This window comes from Stegodyphus dumicola, chromosome 1, assembly GCF_044657685.1.
Source record: "Stegodyphus dumicola isolate Sdum_Otavi_A_Nest chromosome 1, ASM4465768v1".
In the NCBI taxonomy this organism is placed as follows: Eukaryota; Metazoa; Arthropoda; class Arachnida; order Araneae; family Eresidae; genus Stegodyphus; species Stegodyphus dumicola.
Genome location: NC_140768.1, coordinates 221,185,059 through 221,208,476, shown reverse-complemented (window position 1 = coordinate 221,208,476; position 23,418 = coordinate 221,185,059). Strand labels below are relative to the sequence as shown.

Below are 23,418 nucleotides of genomic sequence, written 5' to 3'. Positions count from 1 at the left end.
GGGAAATCCCCACGGGTTACTAGCACCACGCCGCGCTAGGACGTGCCAGACTCCGAGGCCGGCCAATAAGTGACCTTTCCCAGAGCCTTCAGAACCACCAAGTTCATAAATTTTATACCCCCGTGGCCGAGACTGCCTAGGTACAGATCCTAGCCAGTAGCTTCGCAGAGTTCTCTACGTCGACCCCGGGGGGGATCACAACCCATACGTTTTCAGAGTTTGATACCCTTTTTAATAATGTACGAAAGATTTTTTTTACAATGTATAAGAGTATTCCCTTAAAACAGTGGTCGGCAAACTCATTAGTTAATAGAGCCAGCTATCAACAGTTCAATGATTGAAATCTCTTAAAAGAGCCACATTTTTTACACTTAAATTATGGAGGTAGGTATATTGTTATTCACTTAATTAGGGTACTCTTACGCTGGTTTTTACTAAGAACGTCCTCAATCCGATCAACGTACTTTTCCTTTTAGCAATAACACTCTCAACTCGTGGATGAATTGCGCCCATTCAAATCCATAATATGCTTATATTAATAACTTATCCATAATTGGCGATAAATCGCGCAGCTTGGCGAAAATCTCACGGTTGACAAAATAATAGTTCTAAATACGGAATTTTCTAATTAAAAATGAGATTAAGGGTTTTTTTTAATAAATGCTAAGTTTTTCATTTTATGTATTTAGATATGCGCATGTGTTTCTTTTTTTCCGACTTTTTTTCCGACAAGTCAGTTAAATGAAGGTGACAGACTCATTGACTTTCGTTACATCAATAAATGTAAAATCTGTATCGTTAAATCTTATATCGTATGCATAATTATTGCTTTATAAATAAAAAAAAAATAAATTGCTGTATTTTTTCGATTTTTCAAATCTATCGTTTTTTTCCGTATAAAATTCGAAAAAAAAAAAAAAAAAAAAAAAAAAAAAAAGGACTGAAGAGACGATTATTATAAAATATATTTTATGGATGTATTTTTATCATTTTATTTCATTTGTTTTATTCCGTTTGGTAGTGACTAAAATCAAAGAATTCATCCTGCAATCGGTGTCTTCTTAGAATAAAAAAAGTAAAGTTAATTATTCAGAAAAAGAAATGCTGATTATGATTTATTGTTCTTAAATAAATTCATAAAAATTATATATTAATATTTTTTACGAATGTTACTCACAGCTTTGTCATTCTGGTTTTCTTCTGCCAGGAAAGGCAGATTAATAGAATTGAATTCAATTTTCAGATGTGTTTCGGAATTCGCATTCAAGGTAGAAGTTTTAGATGCTTCAACTTTAATTATCTTATCCAGTTCTCCGATCATACCACATTTTCTACCAACAGTAATAGCTGTCAACAGATTATCACCTGAAAATGAAAAATAAATGCTTCAAGCATTTTAAAGAAATGTATTTCTTTTAACGATTAATATAGGTGAAACGGTGTATGATTATAAAGTTCAACAGTAAATTTCGAGGAAATTTTTCATCAAAGTTTGGAATTGAATAAAGTTTAGTGCTTGATGAATTCGTGAATATAAATAGGTACAACATCTCTATTCTTCAAGAAGCAGGATAGGTTTTATGTTTAGAAAAAGAAGATCCCGCGTCTGTTTCTTACAAAATTCACGGAATTTTTAAAAGTAAACGTTAATAAAAAATTGAGCCTCATATTAATTTAAAATTCTATCTGGTAGATTCTATTTATACTTACTCGACACATTTTAATGATTATAATTTAGATTCGAATTATGATTTTTTTCTTTCATAAAAGTACGGTACTGAATTTATAATAGAAAGAGAATTTTAAAAGAATTTCTAAGGTTGAATCATTATTGCTTCCAACATTTTGGCTAGCCCTGAATATGGTAGCAGTAATATGATAAATACACAAAATCGTGATTTAATTTCATATTTCGAGGTCCTTTCATGCTCTATTTGGAAAAGATGCAATGAGAAACAAAAAAGTACAATAAAAAGGAGATAAAATACGCCAATACTTGAAAAAATGTCCATTGCAGAAAACAGTAGACCAAATTAAAGAACTTTCAGCTGAATTCCCAAGTTCTCTAGGCCTTCCGGCTAACATCAACACATCAGACAGGAAATAGTATGGTGCATTTTGCATAAACCACAGCTTGTTATACATACAGATTTTTTTTGCCCGTGTATCTCTTTCACCATTTCTAGGCGATCATTACCGCGCCTCTGCGAAAATCGGAAAAACCTTTATTTAAATTTAAGAGTTATTTTTAATGTGTTTTATAAATTCAACTAGTATATATATAGAAAATACTGATAAATATTAAAACTTCAATAAAAGTAGATTTTATATTTATAAACTAAAACTGAATAAATAACGAGTAAATGAAATGCAGACCGCATTCTCCACCCTGAAGCTATGAAATTCTCCCAAGGGGCCCTATTTGTTTAAGAACCCCTGATATAGACCGCAGTAAATTCAAAGCTGTGTCACCAGACGATCGCAGCCGATGATTGCGATTTTTTAGATTGGTCCGTGGAACATACGGAGACAGTTCCGTCAAAGAATCATTTTAGAGAGGAAATAAATTCCATTTCCCTGATAGAGCAAAGTGATATAAAAGTATAGGACCTTATGAAATATTAATTTTTTGTATATTGAAAAACATCTATGATTCTCGAAAAATAAAGCTATACTATGTCCTCTACAAAGATCCATTTTTTATCACTGAGACAACTCTGAATGAATAATTTTTCTCAATGTAATTCAACTGTGATTTTCAGAGAGAGATTTGTGCCTATCTTAGTGAGTAGTTTTCTAGCAGATAGATCGATCATGTAGCTGTTCGTTCCATCTTGCTAAATATGGTTCCATAAAATTTCATCCTGCAGGTTTAAGTAAAGATCAAATAATTGCACCATTTTGCTTTGACGTTTAGTTTAATTAATGTATTAACACGACTATCACACAGGTGGATCAGCCAACATTTGAATAACTGTGGAAGCAGCTAACATTTGTCATGTCAGGAAGAAGAAATGCACTGGAAACTTTTAAAGCTACGAAAAATATAAAACATTTCGCTTTCTATGCCATAACTCCATTTGTTAACTTTTGGACTTGAATCTTACTTTTTCTATGAATTTTATTCTTTAAAACTTGCGATTAACTGACTTCGAATCTATAATTTTTCAGTAATACCGAAGCTTTAATTAAAATACTGTTTTATTGTTGCAACCAACGTGATTGAAGAAATTTATCACAACACAGAAACGTTAACAAAACAACATCTCAAATGCAGCTAGATATCTCATGATACAATCCCTGACTTCCTGAGATACTCGATATTGTCATTTAGTCACGCTGTCCTGTATTTTGCTCTGTACTTTATAACGCCATCTTATAAGAAATATGGCCACTCCTCTGTTGTAAAGTCCGCTTGGTCATTTCGAGATGGACGCCAGTCATTTATTCTAGAATAAGACCATACTCTTGTAGAGTTTGCTCGGATGCTCTGGACTGGACAGGGCTGCTAGGATGGATTCAGTCTCTCTGGAGCTGCTGGTAGATTTTTTAACTCTGTTAGACTCAGAACTGAACTGCACCAAAATAGCTCGAATCTCAAGCTTTTATACTGATGGCAGTCACCGCTACTTGAACTGGATATGCGAATTTTTGTCAAATACTTGACACCATTCCTTCCTATCGTGACTCGCTACAGTGTTAATGTCTGGGCATTAATATGACCCATCCTTTATTTTCGAGGTTATTAGAAAATAACTATGACAGTATGAATAAATAGAAATCATATAAAGAAAATGATAAAAGAAAACATAATTTCGTTTGCACTTTGCTAATATATGAAATATATTTCTTCTCTTCTCTTAAAATATTCTTACAATTATCAAACTTAATTTAAAAACACTTTTGCGAAACAAGCAATATAATAGCACTATTTATTTGGGACTTTTAAAATTACAATAGTGAATATATTAACATGCCTACTGCTTTTAAGAAATAGTTAAATTTTCTTATGTGGTCCATATAAAACATTTATAGCCACCCAAAATCTCAAGGAATGAATGAAAAATTTATAATTATTTTTGTGGAGTACAGTACTAAATGTTTTACCTGTAATCATAATTGATCTTATATTAGCATCCCGCAATACATTCAGCGATGGTATTGTTTCTGGTTTCAAGCTGTTTTCCAATATTATTAATCCTAAGAACTGTAAATCTTTCTCTAGTTCTTCTCTGAAATGAAAATGAAAAATAAATGCATCATCGATTAAAAACTAGCATTAAAATAATATCTTCTTAGTGCAATAGCATTTATTTCGCGTTTGGGTATCGCATCACAAGCTAAATTATAAATAAGTTAAAATGCAGATCCTTCAGTTAAAATAGTATCTAATCTTGTGAACAATAAATATGATATACAAGTAAAATAAACTTTAATAAATTTCTCTAATTTGATACTTATTCAGTTTAATTTTGGGAACAGCAACTACGATCAATGTATTCGTTTACAAATTGCTATATTAAAATTAAAATTAAATGCCATACTGTATACTGCTGTTTTACACTATACTCAAATTCTGGGTTCTGGGTTGATGGACTAAATATTATGAATCAACTCTTCATAACGCTTCAATTATACCAGTCTTATTTTTGGTACTTTATTCTTATATAAGTGTGTAAATTTGTAAAATATGAGCTACTTCATAAGAAAAGATGCTTACATATAAAATTCAGTATTATATACAAGGTGTCCAGAAAAGGAGTCCCTGATTTCAAATTAAATATCTCGAAAACAAAGGCCGATAGAGGAATGCAATTAACTGTATTTTAGTATGTGTATAGTGCTGACTACTGATTGGTCAGTCAGCGCTAATCTGCAAAGAGTGTTCCACAGTTCGTGAGAATTATATATATTTATTTTATACAATAATTGTTAAGAATATACATGCATTTTTAACGTATCATTATGTGAAATTAAGTTTACAAATATTGCTATCGTACGTCATGTAAAATAAGTTCTAACTACTGCTATATAATTGCTTAGAAGATTTTCTAAGATAAATGGTCCCAAAATCATCTGTGAAGTGCAGCACTATACTATATAGTGGATACGTTTTATAAATATTTGATTTTACGAATGCTTTAAAAATAAGTTTGCCTTAGGAGAAATGAGAAAATATAGTGGTCAAGGCCCAAAGGTAGAAGACCACTTAGAAAGCGATCATCAAGATTAAGTAAGACCGATCAATTCCACCCTTGAAACTTGAAAGCAGGTTGAAATTATGTATTTCACTGGAATAAGGTGTGTTTCTGGTACTGGAATACCAGAGGTTAGATCACAGTCCTATGGCAACAAGGCGCAGATTTCAAACACGATTGAATTGTTCTAAAGGACCGGCTGGGAAAAATATTCACAAGCTCTTCGCTAAATGTCCAACGGACAGGATGTGGCCCACGATCTGGTAGGGAATTTTGGTTGCAGGCAAACTGAAGTTACTTCTGAAAAAATGGCAAGTGTTATTATTCAGCAAAATTCAAGGAAATACATCCGAAGAATTGCAGCAGAGATTCGTTTGAAGCGTTGCAGAAAATTGAATGGGATATACAAACAGGATATACAAAACAGGTATTGGAAAAGACATAAAAAAGCATAAAAATAAAAAACTGCTAAAAAATACACAAAGAAATATTTCTTTGCACTGCTATTCTCTACGTCGGCAATTACATACGGCAAATATAGGGGTTTCAAATATTGTGTAAAATGATGCCTTTTACATAAAAACGCGGCCATGTTATGCAAGTTCAAATTTTGAGTAAAAAAGCAATGTTTCATAAATGTGTCGATACCCTAATGCTGGAGCAATGCTATGAAGGTACTGCTTTTGCATTTCTTATGCAACTCTCATAAAAGTACTAGCTGCGTTAGGAAAATGTCCAGCCATAGGTTAGGATTAGTTTGCATGATTTGGTAGAATAAAGTCACACGCGGTGATTATGATTCACTGTCCAGTTTACTTCTCAAACGTATGCAAGCAATAGCTATTTCTCAAACAGCGTTACACCACATAGTTACACCACGTTACCCACTTCTGACAGAGGAAGAAATTCATACGACTACCTATGTTGTTATTGATACCTGTTGTCAATGTTCTCGTCATGAATCATTCTAAGCAATTGAAATGTAAAATGAAAATATGTTATCTTACATGAACTAGCCAAAACATGCGTCTGTTTCAGCCTAGTGCCGGGAAAACTCGGTATTTTAGAAAGGGGCAAAGAGATCTAAATCCATTTGAAGGTCAGGCTGATTCTCATTTCCTTAGGAGGTTCTTTCTACAGATTCAAACAAAGAAGCTAAATGGACATAATAGCATCTCTGGTTCCCAACTCTTTCCATTAATACCCAGATAGTTGCAGTTTAATTACCCTAGGAGTTGGTTGCCATTTAATGTTTCTGAAGAATGGGAGAAGAGTGGGCGTTTAGTCTATGTAGTGAGTTTGCTCCTATGACAAGTGTCATTTATGAATAGTTTAAGTACGAGTAAAATAAAGATTAATTTAGTAAAAGAATGAAATTATTAATATCTAGTTCTATTGCGCGAAGTGTGTAATATGTACTTGAAATATCAGGGGTAAGTCATTCCCGTGGGGTTAACAGTAGACTGATCGTCGTAGTTATGTTAAAATAACGAGTTCATGATTTTGTAGGCAATGGTATCTGTTAAAATATTGAAAACATTTTCTGAGTTAGCGAACAATTATTTTTTAAATTAGATTATCAGAAACTCTTATAATAAGAACAAGAGCTGCGTCATAAAATGAATTGCTTACGATGGAAGAAAAGATCCGTAGAAAGCAGCAATAAGTTGTTACAGATGCTTGTCACTGATGTTACTACTTTAAAATAAGTGTATTTCAAAACAAATGCTCCCATCCCCTTTATGATTGTAACATGCTTCATTTTCCTGCCGTCGAAAAACTTTTCTTTACTTTGAGACTGTAATGCGTCATACATTATCCGTACGCGTTAATTACCCGCATTAAGCGGAAGTAAAGGGAAGGAAATGAACTCGGGATTTGAATCTCTTCAACGGAAATTATAACAATGGTTATGAGAAAAGCTAAATAGAGAGGAGACAACTACTGTTTTAAAGTATGGCGAAGCATTTGAATCATATGAGATATAAAATACAGATCTTAAAAGAACGATGTTATTAAACTCTGACAACAGGGCTAATGGTGGGTGGCTTTTTAGAGAATTAAGTATAATATAAAGTGGGAACAATTTTCTAACAGTTAACACTTCAGTGCCACTTTTATATTTGGAACATATAATTTCACAATGAGCATATTCGGGAATCCTAAAGTTCACGCTCAAGCCCAACTAGATATTCAGATTATTTATCAACCGAGACATGTCACTGTAGACGAGTACTTCAAATGGAAGAAGCAATGAAAGAATAAGATTCTGTAGCTTTAACCTATTTATAAAACATAATTTTATCTTACCCACTTTAAACATTTGCTTTAAAGGCATTTAGTAGTAAGTTATAATCTTCTTGATATCGTTAACGATTTTATTAAAGATGCAAGATTTTAAAAAAGCTTATGAAGCAATCAGGACTACATATTTCTACGTTCGCATTAAGATCTGAAGATCTGTTAACTTAAGATTATTACTACTAAAATCCTTTTAATGCAAATCATTGCCCTGACTTTACATTACAACCGCTATGACATACCGGGGCAATTCCAAAGCCATTTTCCATGTGGTATTTTCTGGAAGTGTTCTGTGACCAATTCCGATAACTCGAAATCCTTGACCTGTGTAAAATTCCAGAACATCCTTTATGTTTTTAGGAACTGAAAAAAGGAAAAGAAGTTGAAATTGAGAGTTTATTTGCACATTTGGTTTACTACACAGCTATTTAAACGATTTATCTAAAAGTAATAAAAAATCTGCCCCCTTTTAAAATAAAATCACTTACATCATCTTATACAACAAAGATAAAGATTATTTATCTCTCCATGCATTGATATTAAAACGAAAAGTTGTAACTCTTTTTCATGATAAGTAAAATGATTTAATTAAAAACACATTATATTTTCTGTAAGAATAATATATACCGAAAACTTGAAATATTTCATGATTATATGATGGTCTCATTTTAAAAAGATAGAAACATTTTAAAAGAGTACATGGAAGTTTAAATTATGATTGTGAAATCGTTTCAATAACATTTCATTAACCATCTATTCACCAGTTTCGTTTCTACTAAACGAGCATACGAGTTCTGGAGCTCCTTTCAAGAAGACTTCAAAGCAGTTACTTCCTTCTATTTTGACGACTACGCTCATTCTTCTCAATGATGATTCAAAAGGAAATTGCCTCAGGAGAGCTATAGCTTTCAATTCCTTAAAGAAAATATTGGAAAACTAGATATCAAATTAAAAATCTTTCATAACCAGAGATAAACCGAAATGAACAATCAATCGATACACACCTGACTCAAGGGGCCGCCTGGATTAGGATAAACTAATCTCGGAGGAATATTTTCAAAAGGAACTGTATCTTGAATTGAGGGTTCTTGTAAATCCTATAAATCAAATTTTTGGGGCAAATTAAATAAAAAAATATAAATATATTTTTAACGAAATAATGAGTGTAGTAAAGTAAATGTTTTACGAAGATATATTATTTTGAAAGAATTTTAATATTTTAATAAATATTAATGAAAAAAGTTTTAGCAGTAGAAGTAAAATCACAAGCCCAAATTTCAATATCGAGCATAAAAAAATTAAATACAGAATTTCTAATAATTCCTTAGAATTCCATACTTAAAATATTACATGAACTACTATTACCCATACAATGGCTTTGAAGATCTTGACATCTAGATCGTACCCAAATAATTCATTTCCTATTTTCGCTAAAGAGTGACACGAGGCAAAACAGTTCACCAGAAGTTTGTCTTGCAGGCTGCTAATATTTTTCACTGGTGGCTGAAATCTATTGAAAATGTACGAAATGAGTTTTCTTTTCATTATACCATGTTGAAAATTAAGAAAAGAGGTTGATAAATGCAAGGCATACTTTCCGTTTTCTGCTGGTAGCAAAGTATGAAGTCCAAGGCTATCTTCTGTAAGTGTTCCCGTCTGAGTAAAATTTGCGATAAAAATAAAGATCTTGTTCACTACATATGGCATTTAATAATATAATAGTTATAGTAAATCAGAGTATAAAATCAACAGACAATTAATGAAAATGTACATAAGCATTTCTTACTAGAATTTTCTTTATAATAGATGAACCTTTCAGTTGCTAATGAAACCTTACAAAGTATTTTAGAGTGCTTATTTGTGTCATACACTATTCTGTTTCTATTCACCGACTTATTAAATTTAACTACCTGACATTTTTTTATTGTGCATGAATACATTATTGAATCACAAAACTCTGAATGAATATTTAAAGAAAAATCTAATCACCTTATCAAAGCAGGTAACATCTAAGCCTCCACAGAGACTAATGTATCGGGAATTCAGGCAATAAATACCTTGTTTACGTAATCTCTTCTGGGCGTGTGCGTTAATGCTTGTTAAGACAGCTGGCAGAGCGGCCGGCACAAAGAATGTTATAACGTTCAGGACAAAAAGGGTCGTATCTCTTACATAAGCCTATAATAAACAGAAGATCATTTGATTAGGAAAAAGCATGCAATAAAATTGAATGGGGTGATTTTTTTTTTTTGCGTATACAGTGACTCCCAAAAGTGTTCGTACACTTATTATTTTCATTGAAAGAGGATTTTATCCATTAATTAAAAGTAAATTTTCTGAATGAGATTTTAATAATAAGATCTATAGTCTATTCGTAACAAAATTACATGAAATATTTTTTAAATATAGAGAAACTTTATTTTTAAGAAATTAATAATAAAAAAAATGACCAACATTTTATCTCACAAAAGTCTTCCCAAACTGAAATATTTTTGGATAAAATCAAAGTTAGAATTATAGTTTGCCGATTTTTTTTATTTTTGCATTGTGGTGGCATTTAAAAAATCATTCGTTTTAATTTTTTACTGTTTACTTCATAATATTCTATTTATTATTGAAAAATGGGTCGCAGTCGTAAAGAAATTACAAACAGCATTCGAAAATTGATAAATTTTTACCATAGTAGGGGTAAATAAATTCGAAATATCGCTAAATTTATTAATTTATCCCATTATACAGTGCAGCATGTGATAAAACGCTTTAAAGAATAAAAATGGATTGAAAACAAGGTAAGAAAAGGTCGACCGAGAAAGTTAACTAAACGTGATGAGAAATTTATTATTAGAAGATTTGTGAAAAACGCACGTTTGAGTGCTGTAAAAGTTTCTGCAGAATTTAATGCAAAATTTTCTACTTTTTTACAATTTAAAATTTTCTACAATTTCACCTGAAACTGTTCGACAAGTTCTCAGAGAAGCTGGATTACATGGCCGTTCTGCCCGTAAAACGTTTTTTGTTAGTGAGAAGAATAGAAAGCTTAGACTTTCATTCGCAAAATCAATGATAAATACACCCGAAACGTACTGGAATAATGGCCTATTTGCTGATGAAAGCAAATTTAACATTTTTGGTTCCGATGGTCGAATAACTGTATGGAGAAGAAAATATGAGGAACTTCATTCTAAGAATTTAGTTGAAACAGTTAAGCATAGCAGTGGAGGTGTTCTTGTGTGAGGGTGCATGGTAGCATCAGGACTAGGTAATTTGGTATTTATTGATGGCATAATGAATCATTCTCTTTATTTAAATATTTTAAGAGACAATTTAAAATTATCAGCCCAAAATTTGGGTATTGGAAACAACTTTATTTTTAATCATGATAACGATCCTAAGCATACGGCTCTCAACGTTCGCCTGTGGTGTCTCTATAGTTGTACACAGGTTTCAAAAACACCACCTCAGTTGCCAGATTTAAACCCCATAGAACACATTTGGAAAGAACTGGATGTTAGAGTACGAAAACACGACATCAAAACGAAACGCGAACTCAAAACAGTCATGATAGAAGTCATGACGAACATTGATACAGAAATTACAAAAAAAAAAAAAAAAAAAGAAAAAAAAGAAAAGAAAAGAAAACTAGTAAAATCTATTCCCAGACGTTTAAAAGCTGTTGTGGATGCTAAAGGATATCCTACTAAATATTAATTCAACGAAAAATGAAAATATTTACTAATATGTCAAGATGTTTTTGAAGTGTACGAGGACTTTTGCGAGATAAAATATTTGTCATTTTTTTATTATTAATTTGAGAGACAGAGACCCTTTGCGGCACAAAGTGTCCGGCCTGGACACATCTAAAAATTTCCTTCTGCACGCACAGAAAAATTGAATTAAAAAGGAGTTATAGGTTACTATAGGTTACTCTGAACCTTCTTTATTTATAGTAGATGGCAGCTCAACACAAAACAGTCCATATATTTTAGCCATGTTTAGTTTTTTAAGACTCTCATTTTTCAAAGAAAAAGATTCCAGATTATTTTAGGGTATAAAAGGACTTGTTTGAAAAGAAATTTGTATGTTATTTTTTTGGCTGTATGCTAATCTCCTTATTATATATTAGTTTTAAATATTTACCTTGAAATCTTGCGGTCTGGGGGAAACCCTAGTGTGCCCAGACCGGGCTCACCGATAATCTAGGACAACTGAGAGTCTGCATTCTTTATTTCTCCGAATCTCAGACAATGCTCGTTTCAGCACTCTTTTCGAAGCTCTATTCAATCAGTGTGCCCACATTGGCCCACTTACATAATTAAAACGATAAGTGCTATCTTCACAAAATTTTACTTGTGTACTCCTCTAGGTCTAATTAGACTGCCTACCATTTTTTTATGAAAACTGCAACTTTAAAAGGAAGCTTGCCGGAAAGGGTTAATGGATAGAGCCCTTTTTCAATGAAAACCATAAGTGTACGAACACTTTTGGGAGCCACTGTACATAACTGACTGTAATTTAAGATCATATGATAAACGTATTTCTTTGTGAATTCTTAAAATAAGTGTCCTCCACAGGCACACTTATTTTAACATGCCTGTCATGCGCCATGTCTTTTCATAGAAAGCTTGAATGACGAATGGTAAAGATGTTATTTTAAATGCTTTCACAGACTAAAAATATCAAGTAATACAGGCAGAATTTCGGGTTATCCATATGTACTGAAGTATTCAGACTTTCCTTTTATGCGTTTCGAAATACTGATAATCTAGTAGTTGTTATATTTTTGGAGTTCCATTTCTTTACGTTAAGCTAATAATCAGAGAATAGTGTGCTAGAGAATTTATGAATCACGAGAGCAGCACGTTTTGCTGTTCAGTGAAGAATCTTGCATTTCTTATCTACGGGGTTTGTCAAATTATCAGCGTTCAGAGATACAGCCATTTGATGGCATAAGGCTTCATTTTCCATACAGAAATAGTGCATTCTATAATAACCTGACAGATTTAAAATAATACTTTCTCCTTAATTATTTACTTATTTATTACGATTGAATGTTAGAAGCATTCACAGTGGAACAATTCAAATTTTTAGGTTCTCAGGTTATATAATGTTAGGTCATCTGGGAATTAATCATAAAACCTGACCTAAAAATATGTAATTGCATAGATATACTATTCTTAGAGCTTTGCCATTTGACGTGGCATAAGATTCTTAATTATAATTGTAGGTGCTTATGAACCCAGATTTTTGACAGTAATAAAAATACTTAATAATTTATATATCCATTTAATTTTTCAAAATATATCTAATTTATAAAACTTAAAATAATTTTAATTGGTTTATTTTACAATATAGACTTATTTATAAATCCTGAAACATTTTAAAAATTCATAAAAAATAAACTCCAACAGTGACAAATTTAAGGCTATAAAGTATTTTCTTCCACCTTCGAGCATGCCTTCGTGGTCTGACAGTGGCACACTTGGCGCGCATTGGAGAGGTCTAGGTTCGCGTCCCGGCGAGAGCATTGCTCATTTTTCATGTCTCCAAATCAAAAATCCTGATGACGCTACCGTGGTGCCCGAACTCAAAGGTGGTGGACAATTAATCACCAGCATGATTTGGCGATTGGGTCTCCAAATCCTCAGTCGCTCTTTAAAAAGGGGGAGTATATAAGGTATTTTCTTTCTCCTAAAAGCATGCCTTCGCGGTGTAATGGTAGCACATTCAGCGCATATTGGAGAAGTCCAGGTTCAAGTCCCAACAAAGAAATTGCTTTGTCTCCTGCTTCAAAAATACTAATGACTCTATTACACTCTATTACTCCATTACACTATTCCTCGTGTAGCATACATCACGGTGAGGATTTACTGAAACAAACTGGCTGATAATACAGGTGAATGAAAAGATAATTATCTCTTTCAACAAGCTGTCTGTCTCATTACCACAGCAACCATTATAGAGGTCATCTACGAGAATATGGCTATGTAGGATTCCTATGTAACGCTGAGTTACTGTTGAACGTGAAGAATCTTAAGAATTGATAAGCGAATAGTCGCTTGAGTTCGTGTGACAGGAAACAACAAGATAGAAGGGTAAACTAGCCCTTTATTATTCCAACAAACTCCGTCTTGGAGTGTACAATAAAGCCGACACTTGGGCTTTGAACTTAAGAGAGTAAGAATAACACTAAACTAATTTAAATTATAGAGATATAGCCGAAGCTATCAAGATACTAACCGAGTTGGCCCCTTAAGGTTAGCAGACTGCGAAGCTATCAAGGGCCTAAAGTACGGTCGAGCGTAATAATAGCTTACGAGAGAGTAGCCTAAAAACGTGGACACGTGCAACCGCAATACCTCGTATCTCTCTAAGACTGAAGAACTTAGCGGTTAAATACCGCTCTTCCTCATTATGTATTTAGACGTGATTCTAAAACTACGTTCTGACCGAAAGTAGTAAGTTGAAGTTAAGAATCGACAGGAAAGGAACTTTAACTTAAAATGTAATTGTTAATGAAATTAACATAATCCTTACAACTATAAAATTTACTATAAGAATAAAATCCATTTGCAACAGAATCTCAGTAAAAATTTCCTTCGGTGATAAATAACATTTGCAACGTATTTCCGTTAAAATTTTACATAGAAATCATTTGCGAGGGTATCTAAGCTAAAATCTGCAAAAGATAAAAATCATTTGCGAAAGTACCTTAGTCAAAATTTGCTGTAGAAATAAAGACCATGCACGAGAATATCTTAAATTAAAAATTTACCATTAATTTGAATGAGAAGCACAGGACAGTGAGTTCCTTTGCTATTAAATTTTGAAGACCTGTACTCAAGAGCAGGTGTCTTCCAGCATTTTGTACCTAAATGCACAATCTAGAATATCTGCTGGACGGCAGGCACCATTTACGATTTCAAGGTGAATTTATAGTTGGATAGAGTTAATACATACACATAAAAAGAGATCTGTCGCATTTCCCTTTGTGCTGGGATCTGCGTCGGACGCAATTTCTGTTTCCTTAAAAATGAGAAAACATTTATAAAGAATTTTATTGGAAACTAACACATTTTTATTGTGGTTGCACAGAGGCGGGCACGCGTTAAAATATCGGCGAACGCCATGGTGCCCGAGAGCATAGAGTTGGGAATCCCTGCTCAAGAGAAAAATACAATGTGTTCATTTAAGTGAAGAGCTCTATTATAAGAATATTTTAGTGGTATGTCCAGTAACATATGAAGTGGTTACACGCACTTCCACATTTAAAGAAAGAATGCACTCGAAAGAGTATTTCTTGGAAATCTACACTCATTAAATATTTACCTAAATTAAGCAGAGTGGATATTAATTTAAAACTAAATTTCATACTTGGGACACACTTTTTTATGGCATTAGAAAAATCTTTTATTAATTGCTCTTGTAGAGTCACTAGGTTATTTTGAAACAGAAGATGTGAAATAGGTGCAACGCCCTCACCAGGACTCGAACTCGAACCTGTACCTCTAGAATACGCACCGAGTGTGCTACTCTTAAACAATAAGGCATGTTGGAAGGAGGAAAGAGAAAATACCTTACATTCTTCCCCTTTTAATGGCCGACTGTGAATTAGGTGATCCAATCGACAAATTCTGGGGTGATGAATTATTGTCCAACATTTTTAGTTCGGGCACCACTGAAGAAATACTAGGATTTTTTTTTTAATCAACAGGACTCTAAACGCACTGAGGAAGGGGAAAATTACGCTACTATTTAAAAAATTTTTAGAATGTGGCGCTTAAAAGCTAGTGGGAGAATACGTAACAACATACGCTATTAATAAAACTCGTTAAATTCAGAATATATCAAAACATTATTAAGAAATACATATTGTGTTTAGAAATTTTACTTTAATAAATACATTGTTGACAGATAAAGTTCGAATATAGTTTGAAAAATAAATGAAAGAGTTTAAATATCACTGAACTGGCAATCTGTCAGATACAAACACAAATAAAAGATTTTATGCCACCTGAACTTAGCGATGCGCGGATGTTTAATATGGTAAGTTTATTTATTTAGCTGAATATAGCAAAACACACGAGGGCTCTCTGTCTAGTGGAGGGATGCCTTCGTAGAGGGCTCTCTGAAGAAAACTGCCTCGTATATACATGCCCCCAAACCCCCCAAAAAACTCACATGCAGCTCGCTTGCCAAGCGTTGAAAACCAGGTCGAATTATTATTATTCAGTAATTTTATTCATTTTGCCTTAGGTGGACGATAATATAGTTACACGAAGGCAGTATGTTTTAAAGAAAATAACGTAACGTATAATGGTTAAAGAAAAAACAAACAAATATATAAAAAACATGAGAAAAACGAACCTACTGAGAATTGTAATGCCCAAATATCAATTAAAATATTCATTTAAGTAACGAATATGCTACCCCTTCAGAAAAAATAGCAAACAAACCATAAAAATTGAATGAGTAATAATTATGTTTCATAACTATTCCAATTACTATATAAATCGAATAAGAAATTACGCAAGTGCAAATATAACAACAATATTATTTGAGTAGATCTCATAACTGTAATTCGAGTCACAGCTCGTTTCCATTTCAATAAAAGGTATTTAGAAACTACTGAATGGTTTCGCTGATGATCAATGAACCGATTTTACATAGCAAAAATTATTTTGAGGATAAAATAAAAATCAAAGTATATATTATAAATATTTTCTGCTTTTAGGTAAAAATACGTCGTATATTGTGAAAAAAACCTTTCCGGGAAAAGTATGAGGTTTATAACTTTATTCGCAATCCATTTGCAAATGTCCGAAACTGCTACCATAAAATAGATTTAAAGAACGTAAAATATATTTTGAAATACGAAATCCTGCACAAAAATATCTTTTTTTACGACCGTTAATTAGGTCTAGCTAAAATCTTCCTACTCAGCCATTAATATTTTTGAGGTTCTGTTTCACTGCTATTATATTTTTAATTAATTCAATCTGGTAATAAAATGCCGTCCACCCGGTGTAGTGGTTAGTGACACTGACTGCTGTAGCGATGGGCCCGGGTTTGAATCCGGGAGAAGACAGACTGTACCTGACCGTCCCCTCATAGAAGGCAACGGTGGCCGCCCATTAGATGCTTCCATAATAAAATGGCTACCATTTTCGGCTCTTGTAGAGGCGCAAGGCTAATGACTAAAAAATAAAGCGCCCGGCCATTAAAAAAAATCTGGTAATAAAGTGCGCTCTTAATAAGACTACGAAACGAAATGTCCCATACCAATCGCTAACGTTTATTAGGCATTTCTCCAAGAACGACTGATTATCTTAGTGATCTGTACGATCAGCTTTGGTTCAGAAAAGAGTTGGAATACATTTGGTTCTTCTTCCCACTGATACCAGCAAATACGGCATAACCGGATAATTGATCATGCAAATTCAGCGATGATTATACATTCATAAAAATGCCAAAACGAACCCCATTCAAAAATCTATGTACTTGCAATGATTTCTTCTAGAAACAATCATTTAAATTTGCTTACCTTCCAAAAGTTAGTAGTCCGAGTTTGCTTCTAATAGGTTTGGTTTGATTTAATTATGGCAAAGTACGCAAGAGCTACCTGCCGAAGGGAAGGGAGCCCTCGAGGAGGAATTTTTAGGGGAAACTGCCGAGTATACAGAAATTGTCCAGCGTATACGTTACACATGCGGAAAACCACGAAAACACCCATTCAATGAGCCGATAGCCTGAAAATGGGCCATCATTAAACATACTTATTTATAAAAAAATTAAATAAATGTGTTCTTAAATGGGACTATTTAATTTTTCTCAGCCTTTAAACATGAATTCCTGTAAAAACTAAGGGACGTGAGCCGAAACAGCCTAAACCATATTTTTCACCCCAGAATTCTTCTTAAAACCACTGATTAATACTGACTAAAAATTCTGATTTTCCTTACTAGCAAGTTTCTTCCATTATTAAAAAAAAAGAGCATATATGTTTTTAACCTAGGAATAGTTATTTCGTTTTCATTTGAATTTTTCACTTAATTTAACACAGCTTCTTAGCCATACTGGAATTAAAGTTAATAAGTTTAACGCGAAGACCTAACCATTTAAACATTCAGTTAATTTATAATCTAATTTATGCTCAGCAAACCACTAGTTTGGAAATCTGGTGCTTAAAATTAGTTGCAAACACAATGTTTTGGAATAACTCAAAATAGCTACTACTAAAATTTTAAAAGCGGTCATTTCTAACTGGGGCTCGAGTGCTTTGCGTAATCTAATAAACCAAACCAAACCATTTATAACTAGGGAAAAGTAAAGTCATCTGGTGTATGTTAAAAGTTAAAAGAATGTTTTTTAACAAAACGTTATAAGGTATTTCTCTCGCCTTCTTGGCATGCCTTCGTGGTGTGGTGGTCTGCGTGCTGGGCGCGTATGCCAGAGATCAGAGGTTAAATTCCCGGCGAAGGTGTTGCTAATTTTTCATCTTGCCTGCCTTAAAAAAAGTCCTAATGTCTCTATAACGCTAAAGTGACCAGTTCCTGAATTTGTGAAATTCATCTACAAAATTGGGTTTCTTGCAAGAAAAATTACAAGAATGCATGATTTCAGTTGAGATGAATTCTTAGAATCGTTTAGAACAGGCCTCGGCAACTTGAGTTCTGAAAATAAAGTATTATATATAAAAATTAATATAAAACGAACGCTTGAAAAATACATAAAAAATTGAACTGATAAATAAATTATAACAACAATTTTGTTTGATTACAAACTTGCAGTAAAGTATATGCATTTTTATTTTTTAAAAGAAAAAAAAAGTGCATCATAATTTCAAGAAGATGCCCTAATCCATAATTCCAAAAAAATTCGCTTTGCCTTTTTTTATACATTCAGTTGAACTTATAAATTCTAGCAAATATTTTCGGACATGAAATTTATTTTAAATAAGAAAAGGATCAGCTTAACAAGCGAAAATTCAGATGCTTGTATTCGTCTTAAAACGATTAACTATAAGCAAGACTTGATTTAATTGACGTCGCAAGTTCAGCGTTAGGGGAGCCATTGATATCAAAGAAAAGCTAGAATTCATTCAGTTATGTTTGTTTTAATAATAATTATAATTATAACTGTTATGTTTAAAAGCTTATTGTAATTATTTTCTCAATAAAGCTTATTTTACTATAGATAAAAAAAGAACGTTTTAAAATGAAAATACCATCAAAACGTCTTAATACACACATTTTAGTCGATTTCAATCCGCAGCCAAAGAAAGGTTCTGATGCCTGGTTTTAGAAGATGAACTGACATAAGCAACCAACGGTAGACTTAAATCTAGTGTAGCTCAAGTGGAAGTCCTTTGATAGTTACGCGTGTCTTGAATTATAATAGCTAGGTAATGTTATTAATTTCAAGTGGTACGAGTAACCATCACCAGGAAATTTGGTAGGGCTGTCTGAGAACCACAACATTTATTAGAGAAATTAGAACAACATTTGCGGCGGAGCTTCGATACATGGCATTAAATGCATGATGGCACGGAGATTTGACAGCAAGAGAACTATATTAGGATCTCAGAGGTATCTGGAACAGCAGTTTCGAGGCAATCTATAAATAAACGCCCAGCAGAAAAGGCCCTTGTGGTTCTCTTTATCTGAACACAGCCCCCACTTTTGTCCTCTAAGAAGGAAAGTCAGCCTCTTAAGGAAATGGTTTTCTTGTATGGGAAGTTACCATGTGGACGACTGCTCACCGCTGCCTGTCTTTAATGAAGGTGCAATATTATAGGAATAAGAATCTTGAAAATTTTTTTATGGCGGGGACTAGGCATTTTAAGCTTTGGCCACTACTTAAAGATAGAAACGGCGGTCATTTTATTATGGAGTCGGCTAATAGGCGGCCACCGTTACTTTCTATGAAGCGACAGATAATTTAAATCCATGCCTTCTTCGGGATTGGAACGCTCGCCCTTCAGTGCGGCAAGTCAGAGTCACTAACCACTTTTCCGTCTTGGGGGCAGATTCTTGAACATTAGTAAGACGTTTCTGGGAAGTTGTTCGAGAGGATGTTAGTTTTATGTACGATGATGTTAGGCCACTCAAAGTTCAACTGCCCGGAGAATGACGGTATTCGCTGTGCTATTTGCCGTACTTAAAAACCTTATACAGCGTGCTTGAAAAAACTCTGCGAAGAGCAATTGCACGGCATTCTTCCCCTACCATGACTCTCCAGAGATTAAAATACTCGCTTGGAGAGCAATGGTACTTGTTACAAGCTATGATCAACAACTTCGCTTACAGTACGAAAGGCCTCTTGTGAGAGACATGCATACAGCTTGTGTGTGTTGGCCACATACTTTAGCCGGATCATTCCGAAAATATGAGGTGCCATGTTTGAGTTGTTTTGTTTCATTTGCATATTGAAAGACATCTACTCTCTGTTTTTTTATAATATTGCTGTGTTAGCTGTTACACAATTCTGGGTATCTGGGTACAAAATTCCATTACAATAAACCAGTTAGGTTTTGAAATAACTCATGTTTTGTGTTTGTAACTTTAATTTTGGACACTAGTATATATTCAGCTTATGCTATATCAATGCAAGGAGAATTAACTCTCTCTTATATGTAACTTTGTGCCCATAGAATTTCGATCAAATAAAATCTTCATAAATCTGGTTTTATTTGAAGCTTAAGTTTGTTACTATAATGACGTCGTTTGATATTAATATAATACACGAGTGATTGTTTAATTGGTTATTGCTCGCACTTATTTAATAGGCTGTTATGTTATTTAACAATCATTTGCAGCTAACAATTTAGGAATTTAGTTACGATTGTTTCGCATGAAGAGCGTGACAATTTAAAGAATATATACGTATTATTTATAGGCTGCAGTGTCAATGGCTACATAATATTTTTCTCAAGCAATTTTCATATTAAAATTCTATTCACAGATAAGTGCAAATACCACTGAACTAAGGATTATCCCGTGGAATTTCAAAATAAACCCTAATTACCACGACAAAAGACGTGCCAAATAATTTTAACACCTGAGCCAAATCCTAAGTATTGTGCCCCTAGATGCGCTGTTTAACTTCTTATATTTTAATTTTGGGAAATTTCTCATTTCTTTACTTCCTGTCCACACACTCGGTACGAGACTCAGACCATGACTAATATTTTTAATCCGTGAAGAATTTAGTATTTTAAGTTAGGTTAATATGGCAGCAGTGGACAATTAAACGCAATGAAGAATTTGCTATTATACTGCTTAGCCAGACAATGGTCAATGTTTTGCTAGATTGCTCCGAGTAGCTATTCCTTACAATATCAAGCTACTGTTTACAATACCAAACCCAAACTATTGCTTGAAATGACAAGCCACTGGGTTAGACATAGTATGCAGCAGGTTGCGATGAATGGATAGCTTAAAAATTTAAACATTAAGTATGAAATAAAACAGTCTTTGGTACTATTTTGAACATGCTATATATGTGATTAGATTGCTTTTCAGTATCAAAGTTCGTGAATCATAGTAAATTAATCTAGTGCTAAGAAAAATCTAATACTAGTCTTTCACCCCATTCTAGGAGACTAAATGGTTGTCTGCGTGCTGTTTTGGTGGTATTTCGTATCCGTAAGTTAAATAAAGCCAGTTTATCTTAGGAACTTCCCCACGGAGGAATCTTAAATACTAGCGACCTCTTTTGTTTGAATCCTGGTAATACACACATAGTCGTTAACGTAATCCTTGCGAAATCATGTTGTTGCGAAAGTCTTTTCCTTCTTTTTCGAGAGTCTAATGTCCAAGAAGAAAGGTTGTCCTTTCTTTGGAGTAATATCACTCAAATGTATGATAGAGAAAAGTCAGTCGACAAATAAGATTAGGCTCTTCCCAACGCTGAAATCAAACGTAGGCACAAAAGGAGTAGTTGCTTTCGAGCAGAGTAAAAATCAGTGAGTCAGACATGAGCAAACTTTATAGTACAGTAACTTTAAGACAGAGCTTAGGTAAATAGTTATCGTGTGTTTTGCAGTGACTGAAAAACACATAGTCTTTAAGAATACTTAAACTTAATTACATAGTCCTAGAACAATCAATTAGATAAAGGGAGGTATCACACTGCCATATTACAGATACATTAGGTTTAAGTATTAAAATTCGTTGAATTAGAGATTGCACTGAATGAGGCGCAACTGTGACAGTAAACGATAAGGGATGGAAAAGGATTAATATTTGAAATTAAATTAAAAAATAAAAAATTCTACGGCCTTATTCACTATTTCAAAATATAAATTTACGATGATATATCTAAAAGCATTCACTTCAATGTGCCTTGGCGAGAAAAGCCGAAAACCGCACTTTTAGTCTAGAAAATCTTAAAATTAACTTTTGTTATAAACGGGAGATAAATGGACTTTTGAAAAATACTCGCTTCAGTTCCTAAGTTGAAAAGAGCAGAATTTTTTAATCTGATGTAAGGTGAAATATAAGGATTTCATGTCATATCTGTACACGTTCAAGGTCGAAATTTTTTTGACGACCACTTACGGTTTAAGCATTCGTCTAATCCTAGCCGAAACCATAAGTCATTTAGTAATCTCATTACCGATAATATTACTCAGGGTGCCTCATACGGAAAGGCCGAAATCCCAGCCACCAGGTGACAGGACATATTATACACATACAGTCAAGCCAAGTGAAAATCGAAACTGTATCCTTGGTTTCGATCTAGCAGTCAGCCTCTGTTAATCACTGTACCATCCAGGGATAATAAACGATACTCATTTAACACTACTAAATAAGATTATTTCTAAATGCAAGGCTGATAAAGAAAAAGTATTTCCTGAACGTTTTGAAGATTATTATGATTTTTATGACAATGTCATGCAATGCAATATAGTGCCTGTCTTTAAGTACTTGTGATTTTTTTAATCTTTAAAAATTTCAAGATTCCTTACCATATATGAGCCTATTTTTGAAAACAGGTAAAATTATGAACCAGAATTCATATATTACCTTAGAATATTCATCTTAGAGTAAGTGCAGCTTTTCCATATGAATATTTAATATAGATTTCAGGCAGAGCAACCATACCGGCGACAAAAGGTTTAAATTTCAGTTGACTGACGTAATGCTACGCAAAAAATAACTCAGGCGAAGGAAAGTATTATTATATGTGAAAGAACTTACAAGTAAAATTTTAATAAAATAATTCAACTGCTATTTTAAGCAAAACAGTGATTTTGGAAACTAACCTCTTGTCTAATTCCAACGATGATTGCGTAGATCAAAGGTGGGATTCCTGCAAGAAACAAAAATTAAGAACTCATAACCTAAGAACTGTAACATTTAGCTACATAATTACATGAATTACGTAAGTTTTCATTTCTATAACTATATAAATTAGCTTCTCATAATCACTTCTCTTATGAAACTTCCAAGATCATTATTTTATGTTCAGTTGATTTTCATCCACTAAGCACAGAAGCACACTGGCAGAAATTCTATGTACATTTCTTCAGTGATTATGTATTTCTTATGTGCAATCTTCTATAGTACTGCTGACAGTTCTGAAGTAGGTTAGGACATATATTGCCTTTCATACCTACACAAGGATTATTTCGAGTATTTTTATCAGTGGGAATTAAAGAAACAATATTTTTGAGCCCTTTTCTGCTTTTAAGAGGATTCTGGACACTGAATTGGAAAATTTCATTAAAACGTAGTGTTACAAATTTTGTATTTAAATGACTAATTTTAGCAGAATTATAATTAAAATTGTTTTATTCTCCCGTGCAATGGAGCATGGGATAAATTTTTAAGAGAAAGCTATGCCAAAAAAAGTAAAAATATACGTGCATTTAACATTGAATAAATGGGTATCTCTTTTATTTGGATTAAAATTGAAT

General features: G+C 33.2%; 1 protein-coding gene across 1 annotated transcript in view; it reads right to left on the bottom strand.

Annotated features, from left to right (window-relative positions):
* The window catches only part of LOC118193580 (polyamine-transporting ATPase 13A3-like), a 236,671-nt gene that overhangs the window by 66,201 nt on the left and 147,052 nt on the right, over nucleotides 1-23,418 (bottom strand). The window contains exons 11-19 of the mRNA XM_085825885.1: nucleotides 22,765-22,811; nucleotides 9,489-9,677; nucleotides 9,094-9,155; nucleotides 8,865-9,009; nucleotides 8,504-8,596; nucleotides 8,261-8,414; nucleotides 7,742-7,862; nucleotides 4,108-4,232; nucleotides 1,178-1,365 (exon numbers count right to left, since the gene is read on the bottom strand). Of these exons, the coding sequence (XP_085682011.1) occupies nucleotides 1,178-1,365; nucleotides 4,108-4,232; nucleotides 7,742-7,862; nucleotides 8,261-8,414; nucleotides 8,504-8,596; nucleotides 8,865-9,009; nucleotides 9,094-9,155; nucleotides 9,489-9,677; nucleotides 22,765-22,811 (1,124 nt within the window). The remainder of the gene's footprint in view (nucleotides 1-1,177; nucleotides 1,366-4,107; nucleotides 4,233-7,741; nucleotides 7,863-8,260; nucleotides 8,415-8,503; nucleotides 8,597-8,864; nucleotides 9,010-9,093; nucleotides 9,156-9,488; nucleotides 9,678-22,764; nucleotides 22,812-23,418) is intronic.